General features: G+C 58.9%; 10 protein-coding genes and 1 non-coding gene across 11 annotated transcripts; 5 read left to right on the plus strand and 6 right to left on the minus strand.

Moving 5' to 3' along the window:
* The first annotated feature begins 2,013 nt into the window (after positions 1–2,013).
* C8Q71DRAFT_741295 (uncharacterized protein) lies at positions 2,014–3,165 on the plus strand. Its single transcript, XM_047922809.1, has one exon. It carries the CDS (start codon positions 2,123–2,125, stop codon positions 2,834–2,836), a length of 714 nt encoding a protein of 237 aa, XP_047782264.1. The 5' UTR covers positions 2,014–2,122; the 3' UTR covers positions 2,837–3,165.
* Positions 3,166–3,388: 223 nt separating this feature from the next.
* Positions 3,389–4,162, plus strand: C8Q71DRAFT_741304 (uncharacterized protein). The gene has a single exon (XM_047922810.1). It carries the CDS (start codon positions 3,469–3,471, stop codon positions 3,757–3,759), a length of 291 nt encoding a protein of 96 aa, XP_047782265.1. The 5' UTR covers positions 3,389–3,468; the 3' UTR covers positions 3,760–4,162.
* C8Q71DRAFT_423922 (uncharacterized protein) lies at positions 3,764–4,508 on the plus strand. The gene is made up of 2 exons (XM_047918469.1): positions 3,764–3,819; positions 3,897–4,508. The coding sequence occupies exon 2, from the start codon at positions 3,940–3,942 to the stop codon at positions 4,387–4,389; it is 450 nt and encodes a 149-aa protein (XP_047782266.1). The 5' UTR covers positions 3,764–3,819; positions 3,897–3,939; the 3' UTR covers positions 4,390–4,508.
* On the minus strand, positions 4,429–8,556 carry C8Q71DRAFT_741315 (uncharacterized protein). Its single transcript, XM_047922811.1, has 17 exons — positions 8,533–8,556; positions 7,967–8,464; positions 7,729–7,912; positions 7,441–7,658; positions 7,314–7,391; positions 7,113–7,247; positions 6,985–7,055; positions 6,761–6,917; positions 6,540–6,701; positions 6,337–6,486; positions 6,097–6,279; positions 5,824–6,040; positions 5,350–5,759; positions 5,200–5,291; positions 5,039–5,131; positions 4,835–4,986; positions 4,429–4,781 (listed from the first exon to the last, which is right to left on the minus strand). The coding sequence occupies exons 2-17, from the start codon at positions 8,336–8,338 to the stop codon at positions 4,477–4,479; spliced, it is 2,979 nt and encodes a 992-aa protein (XP_047782267.1). The 5' UTR covers positions 8,339–8,464; positions 8,533–8,556; the 3' UTR covers positions 4,429–4,476.
* Positions 8,557–8,924: 368 nt separating this feature from the next.
* C8Q71DRAFT_854667 (uncharacterized protein) lies at positions 8,925–9,359 on the minus strand (the record flags this gene model as incomplete). Its single annotated transcript, XM_047927083.1, has 2 exons — positions 8,925–9,183; positions 9,244–9,359. 2 exons carry the CDS (start codon positions 9,357–9,359, stop codon positions 8,925–8,927), a joined length of 375 nt encoding a protein of 124 aa, XP_047782268.1.
* A 662-nt stretch (positions 9,360–10,021) lies between these two features.
* Positions 10,022–12,282, plus strand: C8Q71DRAFT_854668 (ras family-domain-containing protein; the record flags this gene model as incomplete). Its single annotated transcript, XM_047927084.1, has 4 exons — positions 10,022–10,090; positions 10,740–11,078; positions 11,131–11,733; positions 11,779–12,282. The coding sequence occupies 4 exons, from the start codon at positions 10,022–10,024 to the stop codon at positions 12,280–12,282; spliced, it is 1,515 nt and encodes a 504-aa protein (XP_047782269.1).
* Positions 12,197–15,038, minus strand: C8Q71DRAFT_741322 (uncharacterized protein). Its single transcript, XM_047922812.1, has 10 exons — positions 14,798–15,038; positions 14,531–14,741; positions 14,247–14,450; positions 14,127–14,193; positions 13,684–14,076; positions 13,418–13,634; positions 13,281–13,363; positions 13,000–13,232; positions 12,816–12,944; positions 12,197–12,760 (listed from the first exon to the last, which is right to left on the minus strand). The coding sequence occupies exons 1-10, from the start codon at positions 14,828–14,830 to the stop codon at positions 12,507–12,509; spliced, it is 1,824 nt and encodes a 607-aa protein (XP_047782270.1). The 5' UTR covers positions 14,831–15,038; the 3' UTR covers positions 12,197–12,506.
* A 422-nt stretch (positions 15,039–15,460) lies between these two features.
* On the minus strand, positions 15,461–15,553 carry C8Q71DRAFT_t33. Its single transcript has one exon. It is a non-coding gene; the product is annotated as a tRNA-Gly (tRNA).
* A 25-nt stretch (positions 15,554–15,578) lies between these two features.
* On the plus strand, positions 15,579–16,637 carry C8Q71DRAFT_741325 (histone-fold-containing protein). The gene is made up of 4 exons (XM_047922813.1): positions 15,579–15,750; positions 15,836–15,908; positions 15,976–16,069; positions 16,136–16,637. The coding sequence occupies exons 1-4, from the start codon at positions 15,715–15,717 to the stop codon at positions 16,515–16,517; spliced, it is 585 nt and encodes a 194-aa protein (XP_047782271.1). The 5' UTR covers positions 15,579–15,714; the 3' UTR covers positions 16,518–16,637.
* C8Q71DRAFT_741327 (GINS complex Sld5 component) lies at positions 16,638–18,145 on the minus strand. Its single transcript, XM_047922814.1, has 6 exons — positions 17,740–18,145; positions 17,305–17,439; positions 17,159–17,241; positions 17,002–17,105; positions 16,876–16,948; positions 16,638–16,818 (listed from the first exon to the last, which is right to left on the minus strand). Exons 1-6 carry the CDS (start codon positions 18,010–18,012, stop codon positions 16,722–16,724), a joined length of 765 nt encoding a protein of 254 aa, XP_047782272.1. The 5' UTR covers positions 18,013–18,145; the 3' UTR covers positions 16,638–16,721.
* A 1,179-nt stretch (positions 18,146–19,324) lies between these two features.
* On the minus strand, positions 19,325–20,645 carry C8Q71DRAFT_721276 (uncharacterized protein; the record flags this gene model as incomplete). Its single annotated transcript, XM_047921431.1, has 7 exons — positions 19,325–19,353; positions 19,405–19,412; positions 19,701–19,784; positions 19,838–19,886; positions 19,946–20,218; positions 20,271–20,318; positions 20,558–20,645. The coding sequence occupies 7 exons, from the start codon at positions 20,643–20,645 to the stop codon at positions 19,325–19,327; spliced, it is 579 nt and encodes a 192-aa protein (XP_047782273.1).
* Between the last annotated feature and the right edge of the window lie 1,455 nt (positions 20,646–22,100).

Below are 22,100 nucleotides of genomic sequence, written 5' to 3' on the forward strand. Positions count from 1 at the left end.
GACGGCCCCGTGCTCGCCCTCGCCGCCGTCCCCAGGACGTCCACGTCACCACGTGCATCCGCCCGCGCACTGCTGTGCGCCGACGCGCAGCCCGCGCGCCACCCACACCGCCACCCAGCCCATCGTCCCGCCGCGCCCCCATGCTCGCACTGGCGACCGCCGTCGCGCTCGCCGTTGCGCTCGCCGTTGCCGTCTTCGCCCCGCGCCGTCCGTACCGCCGTGCGCCGACGCGCAGAGACACCTGTGGAGCTCATGCACCCAAATGCCCTGGCGCGCCACCCACGCCTCTCCTCCCACCACCTCCCAGCCCATCGTCCCCCACACCCCCATGCTCGTGCGCCGTCCCGCACCATCCACAGATTTGTCACCGCCTCAACATCCTGCCACGCCCATCGTGCCCGCCCGTCTCCGCCCGCCGCCCGTGCTCGGACGACCGCTCAACGTCCTGCCCGCCGCTCCCATCCTGCCACACCCGTCGCGTCCGCCGTGCCCGCCCCATCGCCTCCCCACTCTCGCGTCCTCGCCCTCGTGTCCCCTCAATGTCCTGCCGTGCCCATCGTGTCCGCGCCTCTCTGCCCACCGCCTGTGTCTGTCCGCACCAACGCCACCCCACTCTCGCCGCGTATCGCCATCGACTGCACGTCAACGCCTTGCACTCGACCGCCCGACGCACCCTCTCCGCTCTCAACGGATGCCCGGCTGACGCTATGACGCACAGTCGCAGTGGGCATAGCGGGCAACCCGCTGTGGCAGCTGCGACCTACGCCCTGACCGCCGCCCCTGTATGTGTCCGCTTGCCGTACGGATCCGTATGGGAAATAGGCGCCGTCCACTGCTGTGCGTGGCCGACGACCAAAGACGAGGGAAAGGGGCAGAAGGTTGACCGCATCTTGCTGCCCAGTCACCTTCAATGACACCGCAACAGCGGGACACGGACGGTGGGATGTCTCTGCTACCCCTTCGAGTCGTCTTCGAGTCGCGCGTGCCCTCCGCCGTCATCCAGCACTCTAGATCGCGGGCGCGCCTTGGCTTCATTGTCCTGTCCCACGTCGCTTCTTGATGTCACCACGCCGCCGCCATGGGAGCCCGCCCCGCCTTGCTCCCAACCACGATGGACGCATACAACCTCCCCGACGACGACATCCATGCCGCCAGCGCCATACATTTCCTGCGATGCGCAGGCGCACCGCACGCCCGACGCCTGTCGCCCGCGCTCGTTGCCGCCCGTTACCGCCACCGCCACCCGCCGTCGTCCGCGCCCTCGCGACCTGCCACTCGCCGTCCCTAATGCCGTCGCCCGCCCTCATGCCCCTCCATGCCGTCTCTCTACTCCAAACCATGTCACGGTTGCCTTGGCCCCTCGCGGAGGCCGGGTGATGAGCTGCTGGTACCGGATAGGTTGCTCTGCTGGCAGTACTGTAGCTCGACAGCATCAACATGCGAGATTGTTACACAACCATCGGTATGTACCAAGGACTTCTGTTCAAACGGAATAACACTGACAAATGTCCTCTGCTGATGCTCTACACACTCCCCACCGCCGCGTCGGCCCGCATTCACATTGCACGCCGATCGTTATGCCTGCACACTGTTGCTCCCCGGTACGCGCCGTCGCGCACGTGACACTGTCGTTGATTCCCAAGAGGCCTTGGGGAGTAAGCTCGCCCGCCGCTGCCGCACCCACAGCGATGCCCCCGCCGCGCGCTGGCGCCCGTGCAGGCGTACGCACGAGCGCCGCGCATTTTCATCACGTGTCAAGTCATCCGCGCCGCCCGCCGTCGTGCGCGGACGTCGCCCCAGCGCGGCGCGTCGCTCCCGCCTTTCGCGCGCGCATTCCGCACGCAACACGGTCACGGGGTGCATCGCACCCACCCGTCCGCCATCCATCGCGCCCCGGTACACACACTGCACGTGAGCCATTAGCGGCAGTCCTCTGCGCGGGCACTCCCTGCACCGCGCCTCCGCCGACTCCCGTCGCCCACGCCTCGCGTGCAGCCCGCTCGATCGCCCGCCATGCCCCCGCGCGTCCTGACGTCACCCCGTCGCCCGCTGCCGCTGCACGTCGCGTCCTGACGTCGCCCGCTGCTGCACGTCGCGTCCTGACGTCACCCCGTCCTCCGCCATGGCCAGCTATAAGAGGCCCACCCCCACCCCCCGTCTCCCTACCATGGACGCATACAATCTCCCCGACGACGACATCGATGCCGTCAGCGCCATACATTTCGCCACCGCCGACAATGGCCACCTCACCATCGTCGCCAAGGACGATGTCGACGCAACAGTCTGGGCCATCGACGAGGCTGCCCTTGGGACTGCCCGCGACTGTAGTGTCTCGCGGGCCATCGAGCACGTCCTCCTCCAGCCTCGCGGTGACGTCCTCACCGACATTACCTTCACTAATACCCTCCTCAATATGGTATTTGATCAGCCTCTCCTCCCTGCCCACGCCCTTGCCGAGTGGTCACACCTCACTCGTCTGGCCTTGGTTGCCTGCACCGGAACATTCGAGTGGCTCGTCCTCCTGGGCATCGGCGCTGCACCTGCCCTGCAGGAGCTCTCCCTCTCCCATTCCGACTATGACCTCGAAATCCTTGCAGAAGCACTAGGGCGCCGACGTGACTCTCTGTGCTGCCAGCCTCTCACACTTGAGCTCTCTCGCGTCTTGCCCCTTGCTGATCTCGACGATGAAGACGCCCTCCACTACTGTCGCCCCGAGGAGGATGCTGCCTGGGATCCAGTCCTCATCTCCGTAAAGGCAATATGCTGGGAGACCTGCCACTGTGCCAACAGTCCGCGCCCCTGCTGGACTTGCCCTATGGATAATCCGGCTGAGTAGCAGCCATGGATGTAAGATCTGCATGCGTGGGCAGCAACCCAGGTGAGTCGCTGCAACCCTGTGTAAGGCCTGCGCCCCTGACGAAGGGGTCCATGCCTGCAGAACGACAACGGCCAAGGCTGGGCATAGGACATTCAGCCCGGGGTATGCCTTCCCTCTCATTAATTCAGAGCGTTCTGACCATTGCTGCAGATCCTGACCAGACGCCGAATACTTCACAAGGATGTGTGCGATGAAGCAGCACATTGGGACCGTCTGTGGGCTTCGAGGTGTCTATTATGTGTACTACAGTGATATACATCGTTCGTCGATGCCATGTTTCCTCCACACCACGTCGCGGTGTAGAACCGCATCTGCGTGAGCGGAGGCCTGCTGATGCACTGTTAGTGCTTGTCCACACCCGCAATACGCGCACGGAACATCAGCGTTGCGGTGATGCTCGGCCTGCTTGCGTTGAGCCTCACCTGTGTGCAGGGGACCCTCCCGACCTCTGCGGCGTGCGTCCAGACCAAGTCTCGAGGTCCTGCAGTGTGTACTATCTACTAGGTGTGAGTCTGATCGTTGCGTGTGTGCTTGCGCCCGTCTGACCGTGCACCTTTCCTTCTATCCTTCCATTCGTCGTGTCTTACTCCATGCGCCTGCATCCCCCATGGCGTTCACGGCAGCAGTCCGGGTTCCTGGCGTTCATCCTCATCGATGGAATTGTCGGCGCGGTGCTCGTCAAACACGGTGGTGTCGGGTGGTGTCGGCGTCGGTGTTGCTTTCTAGCTCCGCGCCTCCCACAGCTAGGTCTCACAGCGTGCAGGAGCATTATCGGCAAGTATATAACACAAGTCTTTAACAATAACCTTCGCTACCCGGCCATCTTCGGTGTCTGTATCCGGGTAAGAACAACGGTTCAAGTGAGTGATATTGCTTCTTAAGAAAATTATATGAACTCACTGTGTGCAGGAGCATTATTGGCAACTTGGAAAAGCTCATCAGTACGTCGTCTCCATATTTGTGCCGGCAGGTGGAATTCCGGTGTTTCGACGGGATACTCACAAGCATATTCCAACAGGTGCTGTGACAATCGACCTGAAGAAGCCTAAGACGATGCAGTAATGGGCAGGAAGAGACACTGCACACCCCACGCAGTGTGCTGCGGGTCCGCGGGCTTCGTTGTTGTCGCTAGGAACGCACCGGAGGCGGGTAGGGGGTGTGGCGGCGGATGCTATGGTCGGCCGGGGTGTACATGCACACAAACAAATGTATCATATTGTAGCAGCTACTGGAACACAGGGGCATTTGACACGATATTCGCGAGCAGCTGCCGGAATATAGGAGCATTTAATTATATAGTTGGAGCCTTACTTGGGATGCCCCAGCCCTCTGTGCCTAATGGACTGCACCAACAAGGACGCTTCGGCCATGCATTGCTGGTTCATGTATGTTACAGTACAAGACACAATGGCCAGCCAGTTCCTCCCACCCTTGTCCCCACTTCCGGTCATGATTCAATGACAATCCCAAATACGGACAAAGGTCTACTGGACGATTTCGCCAAGAAGTGAAGTAAACTCAGTCAGTTCCTTTGCAAACGACTCTGCTTTCCCTTCTTCAAGAACCCCGTGCTGCAGAATATGAGCTGGGCCGCGAGCCTAACAGGCACATAAATGGCTACTCACCTTGCATCCCAGGGAGAGCAAGGCATTGACGTCCAGCTGCTGGAGCTGCTCGCATGTTGACTTCACATCTAAGGGGAGGGTGCTTTGAGCTGCAGCAAGGCGTTCTTCCAAGCTGAGGTCGCCATGATTAGCCTTTTGATGGGAGGCCTTGGCACTGTGTCCAGCAGCTGCTGGGGCCCCAACGACCGGAGCCTCAGTGCTGACTGGAGCTTGGGCTGCTTGAATGGACTCTGCGACAGTGTCCAAGTTGGAGGCGCCTGTCTCAGCAACTGCCTTGTCTGCGGACAGATATGGGTAAGTCACAGAGCATCACTTGGGAGGATCACCGCACCGCTCATGCCTTTCTTCTTCGCTTTCCATGCTGCGCCTGCCTCATTCCTTGCCATTCGATAGCCGTCATGCTCCTCTTTGATTGCCCGGAACTCCTTGCTGTGTTCGCACCCTTTCAGGCAGTGTTCCCGGACCAGCTTGATGCTCTTTGCCCTAGAGAACGCATGAGACACAAAGCACAACCCTACAGTAACAGCAAACGCACTCAAAGTCACAGGCCTTCAAAGGGCAGCCAAATTGGCCATCCGGCAAGTACATGTGCTGTTCTAATTCCGCCCATGGGTTATGTTTCTCTTGGCTGGGAAATAGCATATAGTCAGCAGCCGCATGGAGCTCAGAGCTCAGAGTGCTTGTGCGCACACTTACATGTGACGGGATAGGTTTGTGAAGCGGGTCCACTGCTTGTTCATCCGTGCGTCGTCATGTATGTACGCCTGACAAGATAGGCATTTGCCGTCCTGTTTGTGAAGATCAGAAGTGGCTAAAGCGGAGCGGTGGAGATCAAACTGGGCTTGCCTTCTGCCAGTAGGTCCTCATCGCTCGGTATTCCCTCACAGGCTTGAGTACATAGTCCATGAACTGCACCCTGACTTCGCTCACGTCCATCTCGCCACCCTCAACAATGTTACCGGTCGTCTCTGCAGCGTCAAAGGGCTTGTCAGAGATACCACCCTCGGGCGGCTGGAAGCCAATCATATCTGAGGACTCTCCGTCTGGTTCTGCAAACTCAGATGGCGGAGTCATCTGCTGGGACTCCTCTGCAGGCTGCTTGCCCTTAGGGTTGGGCTTGGAGTAGAAGCGCAGGTGCTTTTCGAATTTTGCCATGGATCCGGTTATGTCTTCAACTTCTGCGTCTTCTTCGTCCTCCATGGAATCCCAGGTTTCAGAAGTGAATCGCAGCATCGAGGGGTCAATGACTCCGGCGACTGTGCATGCCACGCAGTGAGTCACATCATGAGCAAGATAGGGTCCAGATGTGCAGGAACTCACCCCCTTTCCTGTTGGCCTCCAATATGTTCCTGAGCGTTGACATGGGTTGCTTGAACGACTCAATTGCATCCAAGCGATTCTCTGCAGTGTCATAGCTCAAAACCCCGGTATGTTCGGCATGCAGCCTGGCCTTCAATTCCACCGAACGGGCCTTCTTCTTGAGCTTCTTTTCGATTTTGTGGCGCTTGTCCACAGCGGCAAACAAGATAGCCTCCGCCTTGACACCTCACAAATCATCAGGGGCGGAACTTCTCAAGCATGAGAGATACAAACGTCGTTTAATGCCTCTTCTGTAGTTGAGGACAAGGGCTGGAGATCTTGTCGCAATCGGAACACACGCCCCTTGTCTTCCACCAGATCATCCCGGTAGCCCCTAGCCCCTCCGGGGAAAAGGGCGTACATGATGTCCCAGCCGCGCTCAATCTCACGGGATGCCTGCTCCATCTCAGGATCCTCCTGGCAATGCATTGCATCAGCTGCTACGGTAGGAGACTCTAGGTAAGTGTCAAGAACCTTGATGGCCTGGAGCGCCTCGTCTGACAACTGTTGGGCAGCTTTAGCAGCTTGCCTTTGGGGCGCCTCATATCCAGCAGCTTCGCGAGCCCTCTGGGTCACAAGGCATCTTACTGCTGCTGACGTGAACATTTGTTGCTTTGTGGCTGCCTGTGCCGAGAGTAGATCAGTATCCCTGCAATAATGGACGCCCTGAGACACACTTCGGCCATGGCTGAATTTGGGCCCTTCATCTCTCCTAAGCGTATTGCAAGAAGCGGTATGTTCTCTACCCCGCGCCAGTAGTGCTTCTTAAACACGGCTTGCACGTCCTGGTCATGTCCTGCGATCGCCGATGCTATATCTACAGATATTTCACGGGCGAACTGGATGCTCAGAGTGAACACACGACGCGGTATGATAGTAAGATCATGGACAGACTCACTCCATCAATTGTGGTCCTGCGAAATGCATACATTCCAGACGACTTCAATCCGGCCAGCTGGCAGAGGTGGGATATGTTGTTGGACATCGCGCCTGCAGTCTGCGGCACTGGGTCTGTGAGGTTGCCTTCTCTACCACCAGGTTCGCCTGCGGTGAAGCTGGCGGACAAAGCTGTGTATCAGCTACTCGGTTATGACTTATCAAGGCCTCAGGAGCTATGCATACAGAGGCTGCGTCTTGAATTCTGGGCGAATCAAGACCTCAGCTTCTTTGCCAGCCATCAGCTCTTCGGCGGTCTGCAGCAAAAGGCATCTGACGGTGAGTAAATGCAATCAGTGAGGCTGGGCCCTTACCTTGTAATAAAGGGCACCCCTGTAGATCAGGCACTGGCAAAGCCACACGCTCAACTCAAATACAACGTTGTACCAGTTCTCTGCGGCTGAGAACACCAAGTGTTGCTCCTTTCCATTTCCGGGGCCATTAGCACCCTGCAGCAGCACAAGACATCAGAAGATCGGCCACTCAGAGCTTTCGTGAAGCATACAAAACCGCACCTTGAAATGCTTGGCATGAAAATGCACAGTGATTCCTCCGTTCTCTCGGAACAGCCTGATGTCCTCCAGTTTTGGATACTGTTTGTTGTCAGTGTAAGCACACAAGAAGACTAACCCAGTCGCTTACAAGTCCACGTTCTGCATACTCGGGAGCACATGGGGCTAAGGTTGATGCCCGAGGCCCAGCAGCAAATCCAAACGCCATTGCACACAACGTCTGAAGGCGCATGAAAACGTCGTCCAGAGTGGCCGTCTCGATAGCCTTCTGAATGACAAGTTGGAATTCGTTGCGCCCATAGTACTCCTTAGGCTCCAGGTGACGGTCTAGCTGATACTTGACAATCACTGGGCAGTGAAGCAGTGCGCGTATAGTCAGGCAACAGACTGGCCCTGCGAAGGCTTGGAGGACGCTTACAGTGATTAACCTGGGTTTCCAGCTCGGTGTACAAGCCACCTGCAGCAAGTAGACGCCCTCCGCAACGCTTGCCCTCCGTGTCAGAGGTGTACTTGACAACGCACTGAGCAAGGATGGTGCGCCAGTATTGAAGGGTGGTAGCCTTGACATATTGTTGACCGTCTCGGCCCTCTGTGTTCCGGAACTGGGGCCGCAGTGAGTAGATTGACCACTGCAGAGGAAACAGCCTCCAGCTTACTCTGATGACTAGATACTCTCGAGCATATTTTGCAACTATGTCCACGTTCCAAAGCTCCTCCTGTGGAATGGGCCGCCCAGCGATACTAGGCACAATGAGCTCCCAAGTCTCCAGCAAGTTTCGGAAGCCACGTGTAAGCGAAGGGCTCAGGTAGGGCTGGGCTTCGTTAAGGATGGCCTCCACCTCCTTCATCTCGGCATCCCTAGCCTCAGGATCATTCAGGGTTCGGTTGAGGCGGTCTCTGAGAGCCAGCATGCCCCTGCCCAGTTTTCCGGACGCCTTTGGAACGGGTGCTAGAGGATTCCGGACAACGGGTCCAGTATATGCACCATTGGCGCTTTCTTCCGCGAGGGCCCGCGATACGGTCGGCATGGCCACAGGCTTGGTGCGTACGTGGCCCAGAGGAGCAGAAGGGACAGAGAGCTGATGGACGTCTGTGGTCAAAGAGTGGGAAACCTAGGGAGGAAGGAAACCAGGAGAACCTGCCCTGGTGCAAACGCAAGTGCTCTGATGACATCATCGCGGTGCTCGTGCTAAGGCTTGCCCTGCACTCCTTGCTGAAGCAGCCCGACGCCTGCCAGACTGGCCTCAGCCCACTCCGGGGACTTAGTCCTGGATGTATGCGCGAAATAGTCCTGGATATATGCGCAAAAACACACCCCAGATTGAAGCCGGAGTGCAGCCACAATGTCATATTTATACAGGTGCTCAATAGGGACGTACAATACACGCAGTTTGACGCAGCGAAATGGTTGGGAGGGCACGCCACAGCTCTAGACATTCTCCCCAGCACAGAAAGGCAGCGGCGACTAGCAGCACATGTGATACAGGAGCAGAGACCTCTCTTTCGCATCATTTTTCCCCCGCATCGGCATCGGCGTAGCTTTCGTCAACGCCGATGAGGCTTTCATCAACGTCGATGGCGCCACCCTCAGCTGCGGAGGAAGCCAGGCTTTGTTTAGCCCACAGGCGCAGCAAAAGAAGCCTTACGACGCAGTGGCAGCCCAGCAGCCGCCAGCCCCGGTCCTTCACTCGGCAGAGTGCCAGCACTTGGGGCGCCACAGGTGCAACTACGCGCCTTGGCTTGCAACTGGAGCACTTCGATTTCATTCTGCGTGACTTTAAGGCGGCGTCCCAGAATTTTGTGGGTCAGCTGGAACATGGGTTCGACGTGCTTGAACAGCGCTAGGAGCGCTGGCTTGTGAATGACCGGTTTGCTGCGCATATAATTGCGGTGTAACCTGGTGACAGCGCGGCGATGTTTGGGAACTACTCACGGATCAGGCTTTCCGCCACATTTCGCCTTCTTGGCCGGTTGCCCCACTTCTTGCTCACCACCGCCCCCGTCCTCAGAGCCTCCGGGGAGAGATTTACGCTTTGAGAGGGCAGGCATGGCTGCACCCAGATGGCAGTAGGCGCAGCGGAGGCTGGGTTCTGAGAGGCAGAGGGAGCTCTCAAAAGAGGACGATTGAAAGCGCGATTTGCAACTGGCACATTCCCATGGTCACGTGGAACGAGTGGCCCGCCAGTGAGTGAGTTGCCAGTGGCATACGCAGAACCCAGATGCCGGATGCGCCCCATACGCCGGCCGCTGTTTCCCCCAGAGGCAACCCGCTCACCACGGCCGGACCTGCCTCGTTTGTTTAACGCGCGCACCGGGCGGAATGGGGGCGCGTGCGGCAGAGCGATGTTCTCGGCACACGCCGCCGCCGCACGCCACGCAGCGCCGGGGCACGGTCACGTGAGTACACGCGCGTACGCGCTTGCTTTGTTGAATGCCCTCACGTGAAGCCGCCCGTGCGTTTGCCGGGGTGTACATAAACGGCCCAGCGCACCTCTGCGCACCCTGCCGCAAGGCCCCACGTCAAAGGAGAGAAATCCTGAACGCAGGGCCCGCAGCCTTTCCAGCCCGCCCCCATCGCCCGCGCCCCCGCTGCATCCCCGCGCCCTGGGCAGTCGCCCCACCGGCACACGCAGTGTGCCAGCCCGGGCCCTGCCCCTGCCCCTCGCCTGCGCACTCCCCCGCCTTCAAGCGCCACGCCCTCGCCACGCGCCATGCTGCAGAGCGCGACGGCGCTGCACACCTTCGCCGCCGCACTGGCCGCGGGGATGGAGCGGGGGCGCGTGCGCCGTGCAGACCAGCAGAGCACCCGCCCGTGTCGCCCCCGCCCACGTTCCCCCCGCCCGCATCGCCCCACCCGCGTCGCCCCCGCCGCCACCCACCCGCGTCGCCCACCCACGTCGCGTCGATCCCTCTCCCGCCGCTCGCATCCGACGCGCCTATCGCACTCGTCACGTCGACCGCGTTCGTCACGTGCCGCCGCGTTGACCGTGTTCGTCACCGCCGCCTGACCGCCGCCGCCCGCCAGCGCGGTGTAGACCAGCAGAGCACCCGCCCGCGTCGCCCCCGCCGCCGCCTCCCGCCGCCGCGTCCAGCCGTCGCGTGTGTTCGCCGGCTGCATCCCTCGCCGCCTCGCGTCGCCCCCATGCGCCCGCCGCTCGCCAACTCATCCACTGCCACCCGCTGGGGCCCCACCGCGCCGCCGCTGCCCGCCTCGCCGTGCCCTCGCGTCGCCCGCACTCCACGAACCCGTGCCCGGCTCTAGCCGCTCAGCAACGCCGACCGCCCCGCGCCCTCGCCGAGCAGCGCGCCGCGGGAAGGCGGGGCGACTCACTGGGCGTCGCAAGATGTACAACGAGAGGCTCTGGGGGAAGGACCTGGCGCGCAGCTCTGGCCGCCTGAGCTCTCGCGCAGCCTTGAAGCTCTGCCCAGGCCCCGCTGCGTGTGGGCCTCGACCGTGCCCTCCCCGCCTCGGGCGGCCCAGCGGGCCATCTCCAGTCATCCTTCGTCACAGGTCATGCGCTATCTCAGCCGGTCCCAGGCTGGTCCCACAAAGGCATCGCCCGCCACGACGCTCGACACTCGCCCGCCACGACACTAGCCCGCCACGCTCGACTTCCCCCGACGCTTCGGTGCGTCGGGGAGCCCTGTGAGCAGTACATTTCAGGACGCTTCGCGACCGGATATCGTGCGACCATTGGTGCAGACTTCATAACGAAGTCTGTGCCGCATCATAGCTCGCCGGATGAGACGGTGACACTGCAGTTATGGGTGCGTGGTTTGATTTTGATTGCACGGGCGGGATGAGACTGGTGTTGCACAGGATACGGCGGGGCAGGAGCGGTTCTCGAGCCTTTCATCGGCATTCTTCCGCGGCGCGGACGCAGCAATCCTCCTCTTTGACGCGAACAAGTCCGAGATGCTGCAATCACTCGTACGATGGTGGGCCGACTTCCGCGAGAAGGCCCCAGTGCCGGACGAAGACCTGCAAGACTTCTGCTGCGTCGTCGTCGGGAACAAGATCGACCTCGCGCGGGACACACCCCCAGTGTCTGAGGCGGACGTTGAACACCTAATCGACGAGCTCGTACCCCCTCCTTCGCCTCCCCTAGCCCCAATCCTGAGCGTCGCGCCGATCCCAGAGACAGACACAGACGAAGACGCCATGACAACTCCCATCGCCGCCCCGGGCACGCCGCCCAGCAAATCCATCGACATCACCGCGCGCCGCCCGCGGCGGAGCCTGCGCTCCGTCTCGCGCTCGCGGAGCCGCTCGACGGTCTTCCGGGGCGGGACGGTCGGGACGATGACGGCGACGCGCACCATATACCACACCCCGTCCCGCTCCGTCTTCGACCTCTTCGAGTCCGCGCTGTCCTCGCCCGCGCACACGACCATCTCCATGCTCGCGCGCTCCGCCTCGCCCGTGCGCTCCCCGTCGTAATCGCCCACGCGCGTGCCCCGCCGCCAGCCCTCGTCCTCGACGGTGTCGTCGGCGGGCCTCGACCGCGCCCTCCACGCATCGGGCGGCCCAGCGGGCCATCTCCAGTCATCCTTCGCACCTCAAGATCCCAGCTCGCGCGCCAGCGCCGCCTTGCCCCGCTGCGCGGCAGAGTCGGGCACGCCCGCCGCAATCATCATTCCGAAGCTCCACGACCAGCTGCACGGCTCCCTCTCGCTCGCCGAGCCACTCAGCTCCTGTGCGCAGAGCTGCTGCTGCGACGAGGCGCTGCGGCGGGTTGCGCAGCACGCAATGGGGCTCGCAACGCACATCTGCAGCGGGAAACGCGCCCAGCAGGTGGTCCAGCGGCTCGGGGTCTTCAAGACGCCCAGCTCGCCCGGCTCGGGCTCGTGGAACGTGGAGGGGGCGATCGTCGCGAGCGGCGTGGGCCACTCGCTCGGGCTCGACGCGCACAACGTGCTGAGCGCGAGCCAGCTCCGGGCTTCTGTGATTGTGGCACATTCGCATGCGTGACAGCTGTCTGCACTTAATGTATTGCTGTAGCCGTTCCTGGCGCCATCTGTTATGTCCAATACGGAAATGCAGCATCCTGGTGACCTACATAGGTCTGTTTCCGAACGGCTTTAGCATGCCGCCATTCTGTTCTCCTCCAAAACATCATTTATGCACATTATCTCAGCTGTTTAGCACCCGTGCTGCCACATGCGTGAAGAAGCGTCTGGGTACAGTCTAAACGCTCAGTGTGAGCCAGCGAGGGTCTGCAGAGAAGATGCAGTCAAGAAAGCCCTCTCCACTTCTGCATCATAGTCGGACGTGATTTTCACGCCAGCCTTGGCAGCCTTCTTTAACGTAGCATGACCTGTTTCCGACGTTTGAATCATGGTCGCCATGTTGAACCAAACCATTGAACCCCTTCCGCAATCGTCGCCGTCAATGGGGCGGGAGTTGTGTTTGGTTGGCCAGTCACCGTCTGTGACAACAAACTCAATGTCTGGGTAAGCACTCTCAGCGCGAAGCCCTGAAGTCAGTTGATGCAATAGGCTTACCGTGTACGTCAATATTGAAGTGCAAAAACAAAGAAGACGGGTACATGACCGGTGTCCAGGGGGGCATTTCTACGACGATGCCAGCCTCCCAGACCACCAACCAGGAGCGATGCTTGCTGTTGAATTTGGCTAGGCGCGTCTATCGGATACAGGAGAAGGCGGGGAAAACAGTGAGAAGACGCACAGTTCGGTAGGACGTAGACCATCAAAACGCAGATGCCAACAGGGTTCTTAGCATCTGCATGGGGCATGCAGTGTACCCGGTCTTGGTCTGGGAAGATGCCGTTGAGGCAAAAGTTCCAGTAGCCCCCAAATAAAGGAGACACGCCGCTGTGGATTTTGTGCCATTCCGCAGACAGGAGGAATCTCTCGTAAACCTTGGGAAAGGCAGTCTTGAGTGTGCTCTCAATCAACCGACTAACAGACAAGGTCAGCCGATGGATCAGGCAGCTAAAGACGGCATACTTCAGATCAATGAAAGGCTGATATTCCAAAATTGCGTCGACTTTGGCCTTGTTGTCCAAGTGCCATTTTGTGAGAGACGGTCGCTGACGAATGCGCCTGAGTCGAAATCAAGGGAAGTAAAGAAAGTAGACTCTCACCGAAGCTGACTGCCTCCAGTGCCCTGCGATGGAAGCTAGATGCGGGCCTCTTCTACCATTGATTGCGTCATCCCGTTCGGCCTTGCTCATAAGGGAATCAGAAATTAGGGTGTCGTGGATGTAGGCGAACACTTCTGGGTTGAGGAAAGGAGCAGGAAAGCCGCGGTAAAAGAACAGTCGGTCTTGGACGTCAAGAACCTTCAAGACTGAGGGAGGGCTGTGGTAGAGCTGAGAATTGAGGGACTGGTATTCAGGAAGACGCTCACCCCTCCCCATTGAACGGAATGGGCAAAAAGCACGCCACGTCGTCCTTGATGCGGCCATCGCGCCAGCGAGCGATGATGTCCTCACGAGAAATCTTCGGAATCGTTTGACCTTGCCAGCCACTCTTCGTGACGTTCACGCCGGTTTTCAAGTTGAATGAGAGCATGGTGACTGTCGTCCCACCAGACACCAGGCGGTGCTGCAGGCGTGAGAGCTGCCGCTGCTCTTTCTTGTTGCCCTTTTCTTGTGCATTACGCTGCCGTTTGTACTTCTTCGATGATCCCGCTCCCGGCTTCCCGGGCTTTCGCTTCCGCTTAGGGGCGGTATGCTCGGAAGGAGGCGTAGGAAGCGTTGCCTGGCTAGAACTTTGCAGGGAATCGGTGTTGGATGTAGCACTGAGCCAGCCAGGTGTGAGCAAGCATATGCGCAAGGACAAAAGGCTCACATTGAATAAACCGGACTTGGGACGTTCAGTCGCCGCTGATTCATCTCCTTGATGTGATAGGCGAATCCTGCTCGCGTCTCACTGCGTAAGCAAATACGCGTGAGGCGCAATAAGCCTGACCTTTGGCAATGGGCTGTTCAGCGACTACGCCCGCTGCTTTGGCAGCAAGAGGCTGCTGGATGCGCTCTTTCTTGACTCTGGTGTCTCCCGGCGTCTTGTCATCGGAATGCCCAGCACCCGCATCAACCAGGCCTTCCACATCTCGGCCTGAGTGTTCCCCATAGGCCGCTGCCACGCCTTCAGCAGGCGACCGAAGTGATGGCGCTGTGGAGCATGAACATTAGCAAAGCTGTGCTGCGTTGTGACGCATGGCGCAGCATAAAGGCGGCATAAATCGTACGCACACAGCAAGAAGTCGTGGCCTTCTCTGAAGGCATGCTGGCCACGAACACGAGCGGCGAGCATTACGGCGCTGGCATCTTCAACGCCGAGGGCCCTGCAATCCCTGGCAATACACGCGGCATCACCTAGGTATCCTTGCATGTTACTTTCGTCCTCGTTTGCTGCAAAGAACACGCCAACCAGGGCGCCCACATCACAGGGCGCATTTATAGTCTGGAGTACTGAGGTTAGATAGCTGCGGCAAAGCGCAGGTCTTCGAGCTGACGCACCACCTCAGAGGCTGTAGCGACTGCGTGTTCCATTTCGTCTGAGTGCGCGGGCGAGACGTGCTGCAATTGAACGCGTGTAGCGGTAAAGAGACGTCGACAAGGTGAGCGACAGGCGGCGCTGAGGCGCCCAGCTAGGTCGTACCGCGTGTACTTGGCGTGTACTGTACTGTACTTCTCGACGCCGCCGGACGCGCGGGCGGACCACGACTGCCTCGTGGACCACCCCTCGCCCTTCTACTTCATGGAGCCGGGGAAGTTTGCGCGCGCGTTCAGGAAGGTCAGCTCGGTGCAAGGCGCGGTCGCGCGCATGCAGAAGGAGATTGGCAAGCGGAAGGAGAGGACGGGGAAGACGACGCAGTGTGCGCTAGCGTACTAGGGCTGATCTGGACGCGAGCGATGCCACTCTTTACGAGAACTAGACTGAGGTTGTGATGATGGCGTTGTACGCCCCTCGAAACTCACTACATGATCATCCCCGGTCGTGTCACATAGGATGTCTTGGAGGTCTAGGATACATAGAGGAATCACACCGGAAATCAGCACGCGCAGTACCTCTAAGATCTGCGTTAGTGTGGTCACAGACTGGGGTCGGGATGGTCCTGTGTTGGCTAACCGACGGGGTACATACTTCGGAGACTGGAGAGAGAAAAAATGACAAAGACATACACTGAGAGGGGATCGAACCCTCACCCCTTGCTTACGTAAGAGTTTCTCACGCTTGGAAGGCAAGGATGATAACCGTTTCACCATCAGTGTACATGTTACTACTATTTGTAAATCTGTGTTATATCGTCCAAATTGCGATGGGCTGAAGCATTGGCAAGCTTGAAGTGCCAATGGCTGTTCGATCCCTACCACCAAGTCTTGCCGCTAGCTGAGTCGCCTCTGACATTCGACAGCCAAACACGGGGCCGAACATGAAGAATAAGAACAAAACCACCAAGTTTCCCGTCGTACGTCTGCCGCGCATCGCATCTTCGTCCCTACTCACGTTGTGCCGCCACATTTATGCGCTTCATGAACAACGCACTGCCATAGGCCCGGATAAAGCGCATCATGCAGAAGGATGAGGAGGTCGGAAAGGTCGCACAGGCCACGCCCATTGTCATCTGTGAGTCGCATTGCAAGTACGGACGCGTTGATTGTCCGCGGTTGGCTGATCACCGCGCTCTAAACAGCGAAAGCACTGGAGCTCTTCCTCGCGATGATCATCGAGGAGGCGAGCAACGTCACGACGGAGCGGGGTGCGAAGAGAGTAGAGGCGTATCATCTGTAAGCCCTTCCTTCCTCCTGACCCTCTGATTGTGGCCGCTGAACGCACACCCGCCGACGACCCAGAAAGCACGCCGTCGAGACGGTCGACGTGCTCGACTTCCTCAAAGAGATCGTTGAGGCTGTCCCCGACCCTTCAGCCGGGGGGACGATTGACCTAGATGCCGACACAAACGAGTCTGGGCGGAAACGGCGCGGAGGAAAGGGGAAGCGCGCCGCTGTTGCGGAGGGCGAGGAACCCGCAGCCCCGCGGCGGCGGCGAAAGAAGGGCGAGGCAAAAGAGGAGGGCGAAGGCGGTCAAGGCAAGCGACGCGCGAAGAAGAAAGAGAAAGTAGAGAAGGAGAAGGAGAAGGGCGAAGATCTGGACATGGAGGACGAAGAGGGAACGGGCGGCGAGGCGGGCCCTGTGCGTAGGGATGAGTACGACGATGATGACTGGGAGGGCTAGGCGTGTGCTGGTGGGTCAACGAAAGCGAGACGGAACTCTGCTCTGTATTTCTGTATTGTACTTGTGTGGGATTAGCGTGGACTCTGTAATGCTAATATTTGGTGACATCGATGGTACAAAGCGCTGGAGAGCCTGACTGAGGATAGCATGGACAGCACGACGACCGACGGAACGAGTAAGGTACTGGGATATCATCCACACAAATCACACCAACTCGACTTCCCCTCGCAAGAGCAACTGCTCGACGATGTAGTACGGCGTCAAGGATATTCGCCCCTTCTCCATTGCGATCGACGTACCACTGTCGATGGAACCACATCAACGCTGGGCTATACGGATGAGTGGGAAGCTGACATACTCAGGTAGTCGGACCGGCGGGCATTCTTGCCGTGCGTGCACGAATACAGGCCGGAGCTTGTCAGGTTCTGGGACTGATGGACAGTGGTGAGCACGCAGAGAAGACGCATAGAGCCAGTCAGCTCACTCATCGGCGGCATGAAAGCCATGTCGTCTTCAAGGGAACGCTGCTGCGGGGGAAGGCTTTGCAAAACAGACTGATTGAAGTGGTACTCCGTCAACCGCGCGTATCTTCGCCACCGATCAGTCAGCCAATACTGCAGAGACTACTACGGACCCCTTACCTCCTAGCATGGTCGAGCTCGGCCTTCGACAGCTTTTCGTGCACTTCGGCCGTGGTGCTTATCCAGCGGGCGTACTTTTCGATCTAGACATCAAGTCAGGACGACTGGTCAGCCTCATCCCGCCAGCATGAGATGAGCGTGCTTGCCTTGTAAAGACGCGTCCGGATATACGAACGCACGACAAACTTGACGCGCTCTATCTCCGTCTGAACGAGCATGATGCGAAAGTGCTCGTCTTCCGAGGAGTCAGGGTCCGCGCGTAGAAGCTGAACATCGTCGGACTAGAACTAGGTGTTGTCAATTCGCCGCTCCCCAGAGAAGAATTCGATATGCGTGGACGGAGTGGAGCCATCAGCCTTCTGGCTGGGCATGCCAGCGAATGTATTAGACATGCATCCCATGTAGGTGCTAACCAGGGAAAAGCCACCGTGAAGCCTAGCCGTCGCGGCCGTCGCGTTTCTGTGCGGTGTTCCAGCATGCAATCCGTAGTGGTTACGCGCGCCGGCCACGCCTGTGCATATCACAGCTACCACCTACTCCCGCAGACCGTCCCGCACAGTTATCGCAGACGGGACTCTCACCTGCTTCCTAACATGATCCAGTATCCTCCCAAGCAGCATCTCCTGTCCAGGCAATATGTCAGGCGCCTGCCGTTCGTTCATCCAATGCCGGGTGAGCTGCTGGAAGGGCGTCTCCTCTTCCTCTTCTACTGCGCCAAGCAAGTTTGGCCGTCCGAAGTCGTCTGCAATCGGGTAGTCGTCGTCCGGCGCGTGTCGCGCGCGTTCGACGAAGGACGGTCCTGCGCGTGGCCGGTCGTTGGGCTCTAGGTCAAGACCTTCAAGCCAGTCAGCCATGTCTAGACAGTTGTCTTTTTTATGTAGTGTCAGACGTAGCCTGAAGAGCAAGTCGTGGTCGCGTAGGTCAGGACGAAGCGCGAAGGGAGATCGCGACAGCTGAGGGAAGCGAGGGACGAGGCGACGCGCTTCGGCCTGCCCTGAACATCCGCGTCTGTGGCGGGCGATAGGCCGCCAGCTCATATTCAAATTATTCCTAAGTATGACATTTTCTTCCGACTTCATTTCCTCGCACTCTCAATACGAGCATCATTCAATCGATACGCTTATAACTGCTCCGTAGCTAGGCCAAGGTCCTGACCTCTCTCCTTGGGGCGTAAGGCCCACTACATGATGCAGGAAACACCCGCGAGTCGAGATACACAGCGTGCAAAGTTTGTGACGCCAGCTCTTATTTGCTGCGTCAAGGGGAAGCTACATAAGGAACAGTCGTCGGATACAGCGAGTCGGTGAGTAAAGTCAGACCTCATCGTCGATGTCTGTTTGAGAGGTAAAGGTTGACGCCGGCGAGATCGCAGTGTCACGCCAAGAAAGCAAGTGCTTTCAACATCCTCCTCCTCCCGAACGCAAAAGCAGTACACGCAGCAGGCTCCCCCAATCTCTCGCATGCTCCCGTTGAATATTGAGCACTCGACTCTACATCGCCAACATAGTCCCCTCCATCGATCATAGAACATCCGTAGCGCGCGCACAAGTAACGCAGTCCGTATGGGCGACGGGCTATGAAAGAACAACTTCAGTTGAATGCACACCGCTGAACGTGCAAAAGAACGTCACCGCTGGTCCCCCGGGGGTTGGCATCCATTCCGGGAAGGTCAAAGGTCGTCAGCATGACGGTGCGTTCAATCGTATCACTCACCCATGCTCTCGCGCACATCGCGATTCATTTCACCGACGTTCTCAGTTGCGCTTGCGCGCGTTCTTTTTTTTTTTTTTTTTTTGAGCGGAGGGCCCGTCACCGGACTACAACGAGACGAAGCTCGTTTCCTCCCGGGGGGAAATGCAGTTGCGCACGAACTCCCAAAAGGGAGAACAGTGTGGGACTCGGGACCGTCATCGCACCGCTTCGCCGTCGTCATCTTCGTCGCGGCCGTTGTTAGCTCGGCTTGTCCGTAGCGGTGCTCTGGTCCCCCTGCTTTACCCACTAAAAACCCCCGTGCCGCCGGACACCCGATTGGGCTTAAGACGGCAAGTTGTTGCTCGCTCGCGCTGTGCACGAGCAGAGCGTCACCCGTGTTGGGCAAGAGAGCCGGAGGGAAAGCGATTGTCGATGGGGAAGAGCGGGGAGATGTAGAGCGGTGGATGATAGTAGCTACAGCTTGAGGTTTGGCTCGGGTGTGCCTGCAACAAAGGTCAGTGTCGGCATGAACTCCGGTGACCACGAACACTCACGATCCACCCTAGCCAGGGGCGCTGCTCATTATATCATTTTTAAGCATTTTGCAGCGGCGCCCCTCTTCCCAGTACGGATGTGCGCTAGCACGCTGCAGTACTACCCGACGATGCGGGCTTGCACTGACGGCTTGGACGTCCCCGTACCATAATGACCGGCAACCGACTGCAAGGCATGTCATATGCGGTGCTGTCATCGGTGCGCTGCGTCGGCAGTACGGTGCCTCCGGCGGCCTGCAGCATTGGCAGGCCACCTCGTGCCAGAGGCTGGACCCTTTCGCGCACAAACGACGTACCAGGGATCTGGAAAGCCCGTTTGGGGCGAGTGAGGATTTGACCGGGGTGGTCCGGCAAATATCTTGAGGTTTCGCTCGGGCGACCTGCGAGGCGAAGGTCAGTCGCAGCTCGCATCCGTTCCACGACAGACACTTACTTTGGCCCGAGCCAGGAGCGCCGCTCACATGCCTTCATGAACGACGCCCCTATCCCAGTACGGTCATGCGCTAGCCGGCAACGGTAGTCCGACAGAGCGGGCGTACACCGGCGGCGGGGACGTCCCCGTACATATTGACATAATGACCCGGCACAATCTGGTCGACAGTGGGTCGCAATGCCCCGTCTCCGCTGGTGCACGGCGTCGTCGGTACGGTGCCTCCGGCAGCCCACACCGAGGTGCAGGCCACCTCATGCCGGAGGCTGGACCCATTCACGCAAGTACGACGTACTGGGGATGTTTGATGCCCGTTTGGGACTTGGTAGTGGAGGATTTGAATGCGCTCGCCGGGATCATAGACCCTCGACGTCGGGACGTGGCCTACAGTGAAGGTCAGTCGAGGTCAACGACAGGCATGACTACGAGCACTCACATTGCCACGTCTTCCCACCCGCACGCCACAACTGGCTAGCCTCGTGGTCTGCCGGGCCGACGATGCGTCGGGTCTCAGACCAGTCAACGGCGGGACGGTCCCCGTACAGAGTCCGCGCACCGTGTCCCTACGGAGCCGCATAACAGCGAGGCTCCTGACCCTTGGTGCGCGTCTGCAGTACAGTTGCTTCCAGCTACCGACGACGCGAGTAGCTGGGCCTGTGTCGCCGCTATCATGGCGCGGACGACACCAGGCTGGACGGTCCCATCACCAATCGTGCAACGTACGGGTGTGCCCTTGCGGGACTTGTGTTTCGTCGTCTGGCATATGGCTTTGAACCCGTTGGAGGGATTTGTCTTCGCATAGGTCGGTCATAGTTGCATAATCTTGATGCACACATGTTGATGATGGGTCTTGCCGCACACAGGCTTGAGGCACACTATCTACCATTGCGGTCAGCGACTGCCTAGACCACGAGCCTTGACGCAGACTTACTGTTGTCGACGTCGAGAATGGCCACGCACCTTGTGGCGTTGTGGCTCTGCGGGTCGTCGCGTTAACGCGTGTGGCGTCGATGGATAGACGAGGAGGATGGAGTCAGGAGGGCGCAGTACGTCAGTGAGTGCTTCTGCTATGTCGATCGGCGAAGGAACATACCTAGTCTGCCGCTGTTTGGCGCGTGGCCCTCAGTTCAACTTGTGGCGCATCGTAGCTGGGCCGACCCATCCCACTGTTGGTGAGATGTGACTACGTGCGGCGGTCGAGTTGCTGTTGGCGAGGGAGAGGATGGGGCCGGGGACCCTACATGGCCGTCGGAGGGCAAGAGGGATGGGGGAAAAGTCGCGTCCGCCTCCGCTCCTTATACGCCTCCGTGTGGGTCCATGTTTGGTCCGACCAAACAATCCCTGGTGTCTCTTGTTTGCCATTTCGAGCTCAGCCGTCAAACTCGATTTGGGCATCTGCTTGTGGTCGATGCCTTATCGATAATCAGAGGCGTACCAGAAGCACGCACCACGCTGCCCTCCATCATCATGGGTTCTCCGAGCGTCGCAACGGCCTTGTTTTCGGTGACACGGCGCTGTTTCCCGACACGAATATGGCGAGGATGACTCGTCTTGGCTCTCTTATCGCTGTTCATCCTTGTGCTGTTCATTCTCCGCTGCGGCCTGCCGCATCAGCATCTTCGTCGAATATTCTGGGCTAACTCGGTCATCGGCGGTCCTCAACGGCAGGCCCTGCGTATTTGGGCACGAATGAGCGATACACTGATGCTCTCTCTTGCCAGCCAACGGGATACGTATACTTATGCAAGTTGTACGGTGTATAGTCACGTGGGAGCGCCTTCACAATCCCTATCGACTGGACGGGGGAAGTCGTAGTGGGCCTCGACCAAAGGTGGAACGCTAGAATCGCTCACCAGGTGATACGGGCGAAGCTGACTCGCCTTGGCATTCTTATCTCACCGAGCCTGGTACAGCCTGGTGCGACGGTTCCTTTGCCGAGTCCTGGCTGCTGGTTGAGAGATGACCGGTAGCGAGAGCCGTGAAGAAGCCGTCGTGAAGAAGCCGTCGTGAAGAAGCCGTCCTGACTTGCGGAAATAATTGAGCCCAGCGCAAGTGCTAGTAGGGGACAGATTCTGCCTCTGTATGATGTTTCGAACTTGGTATGCATGCATTCTCACTTGCCTACCGCAGAGCAACGTGTCTAAGGACTCTTTACTGTCGTGTTCTCAATACATCATTGGTGCCTAAACAGCGGACACTACATGCTCGGGCCGTGAGGTATGTTGTGCTCATAGCTTTTTGAAGATGCTCGTGCAATTAAAGTCAT

This window comes from Rhodofomes roseus (genome assembly GCF_022264815.1).
Source record: "Rhodofomes roseus strain CIRM-BRFM 1785 chromosome Unknown C8Q71scaffold_4, whole genome shotgun sequence".
Classification (NCBI taxonomy): Eukaryota; Fungi; Basidiomycota; class Agaricomycetes; order Polyporales; family Fomitopsidaceae; genus Rhodofomes; species Rhodofomes roseus.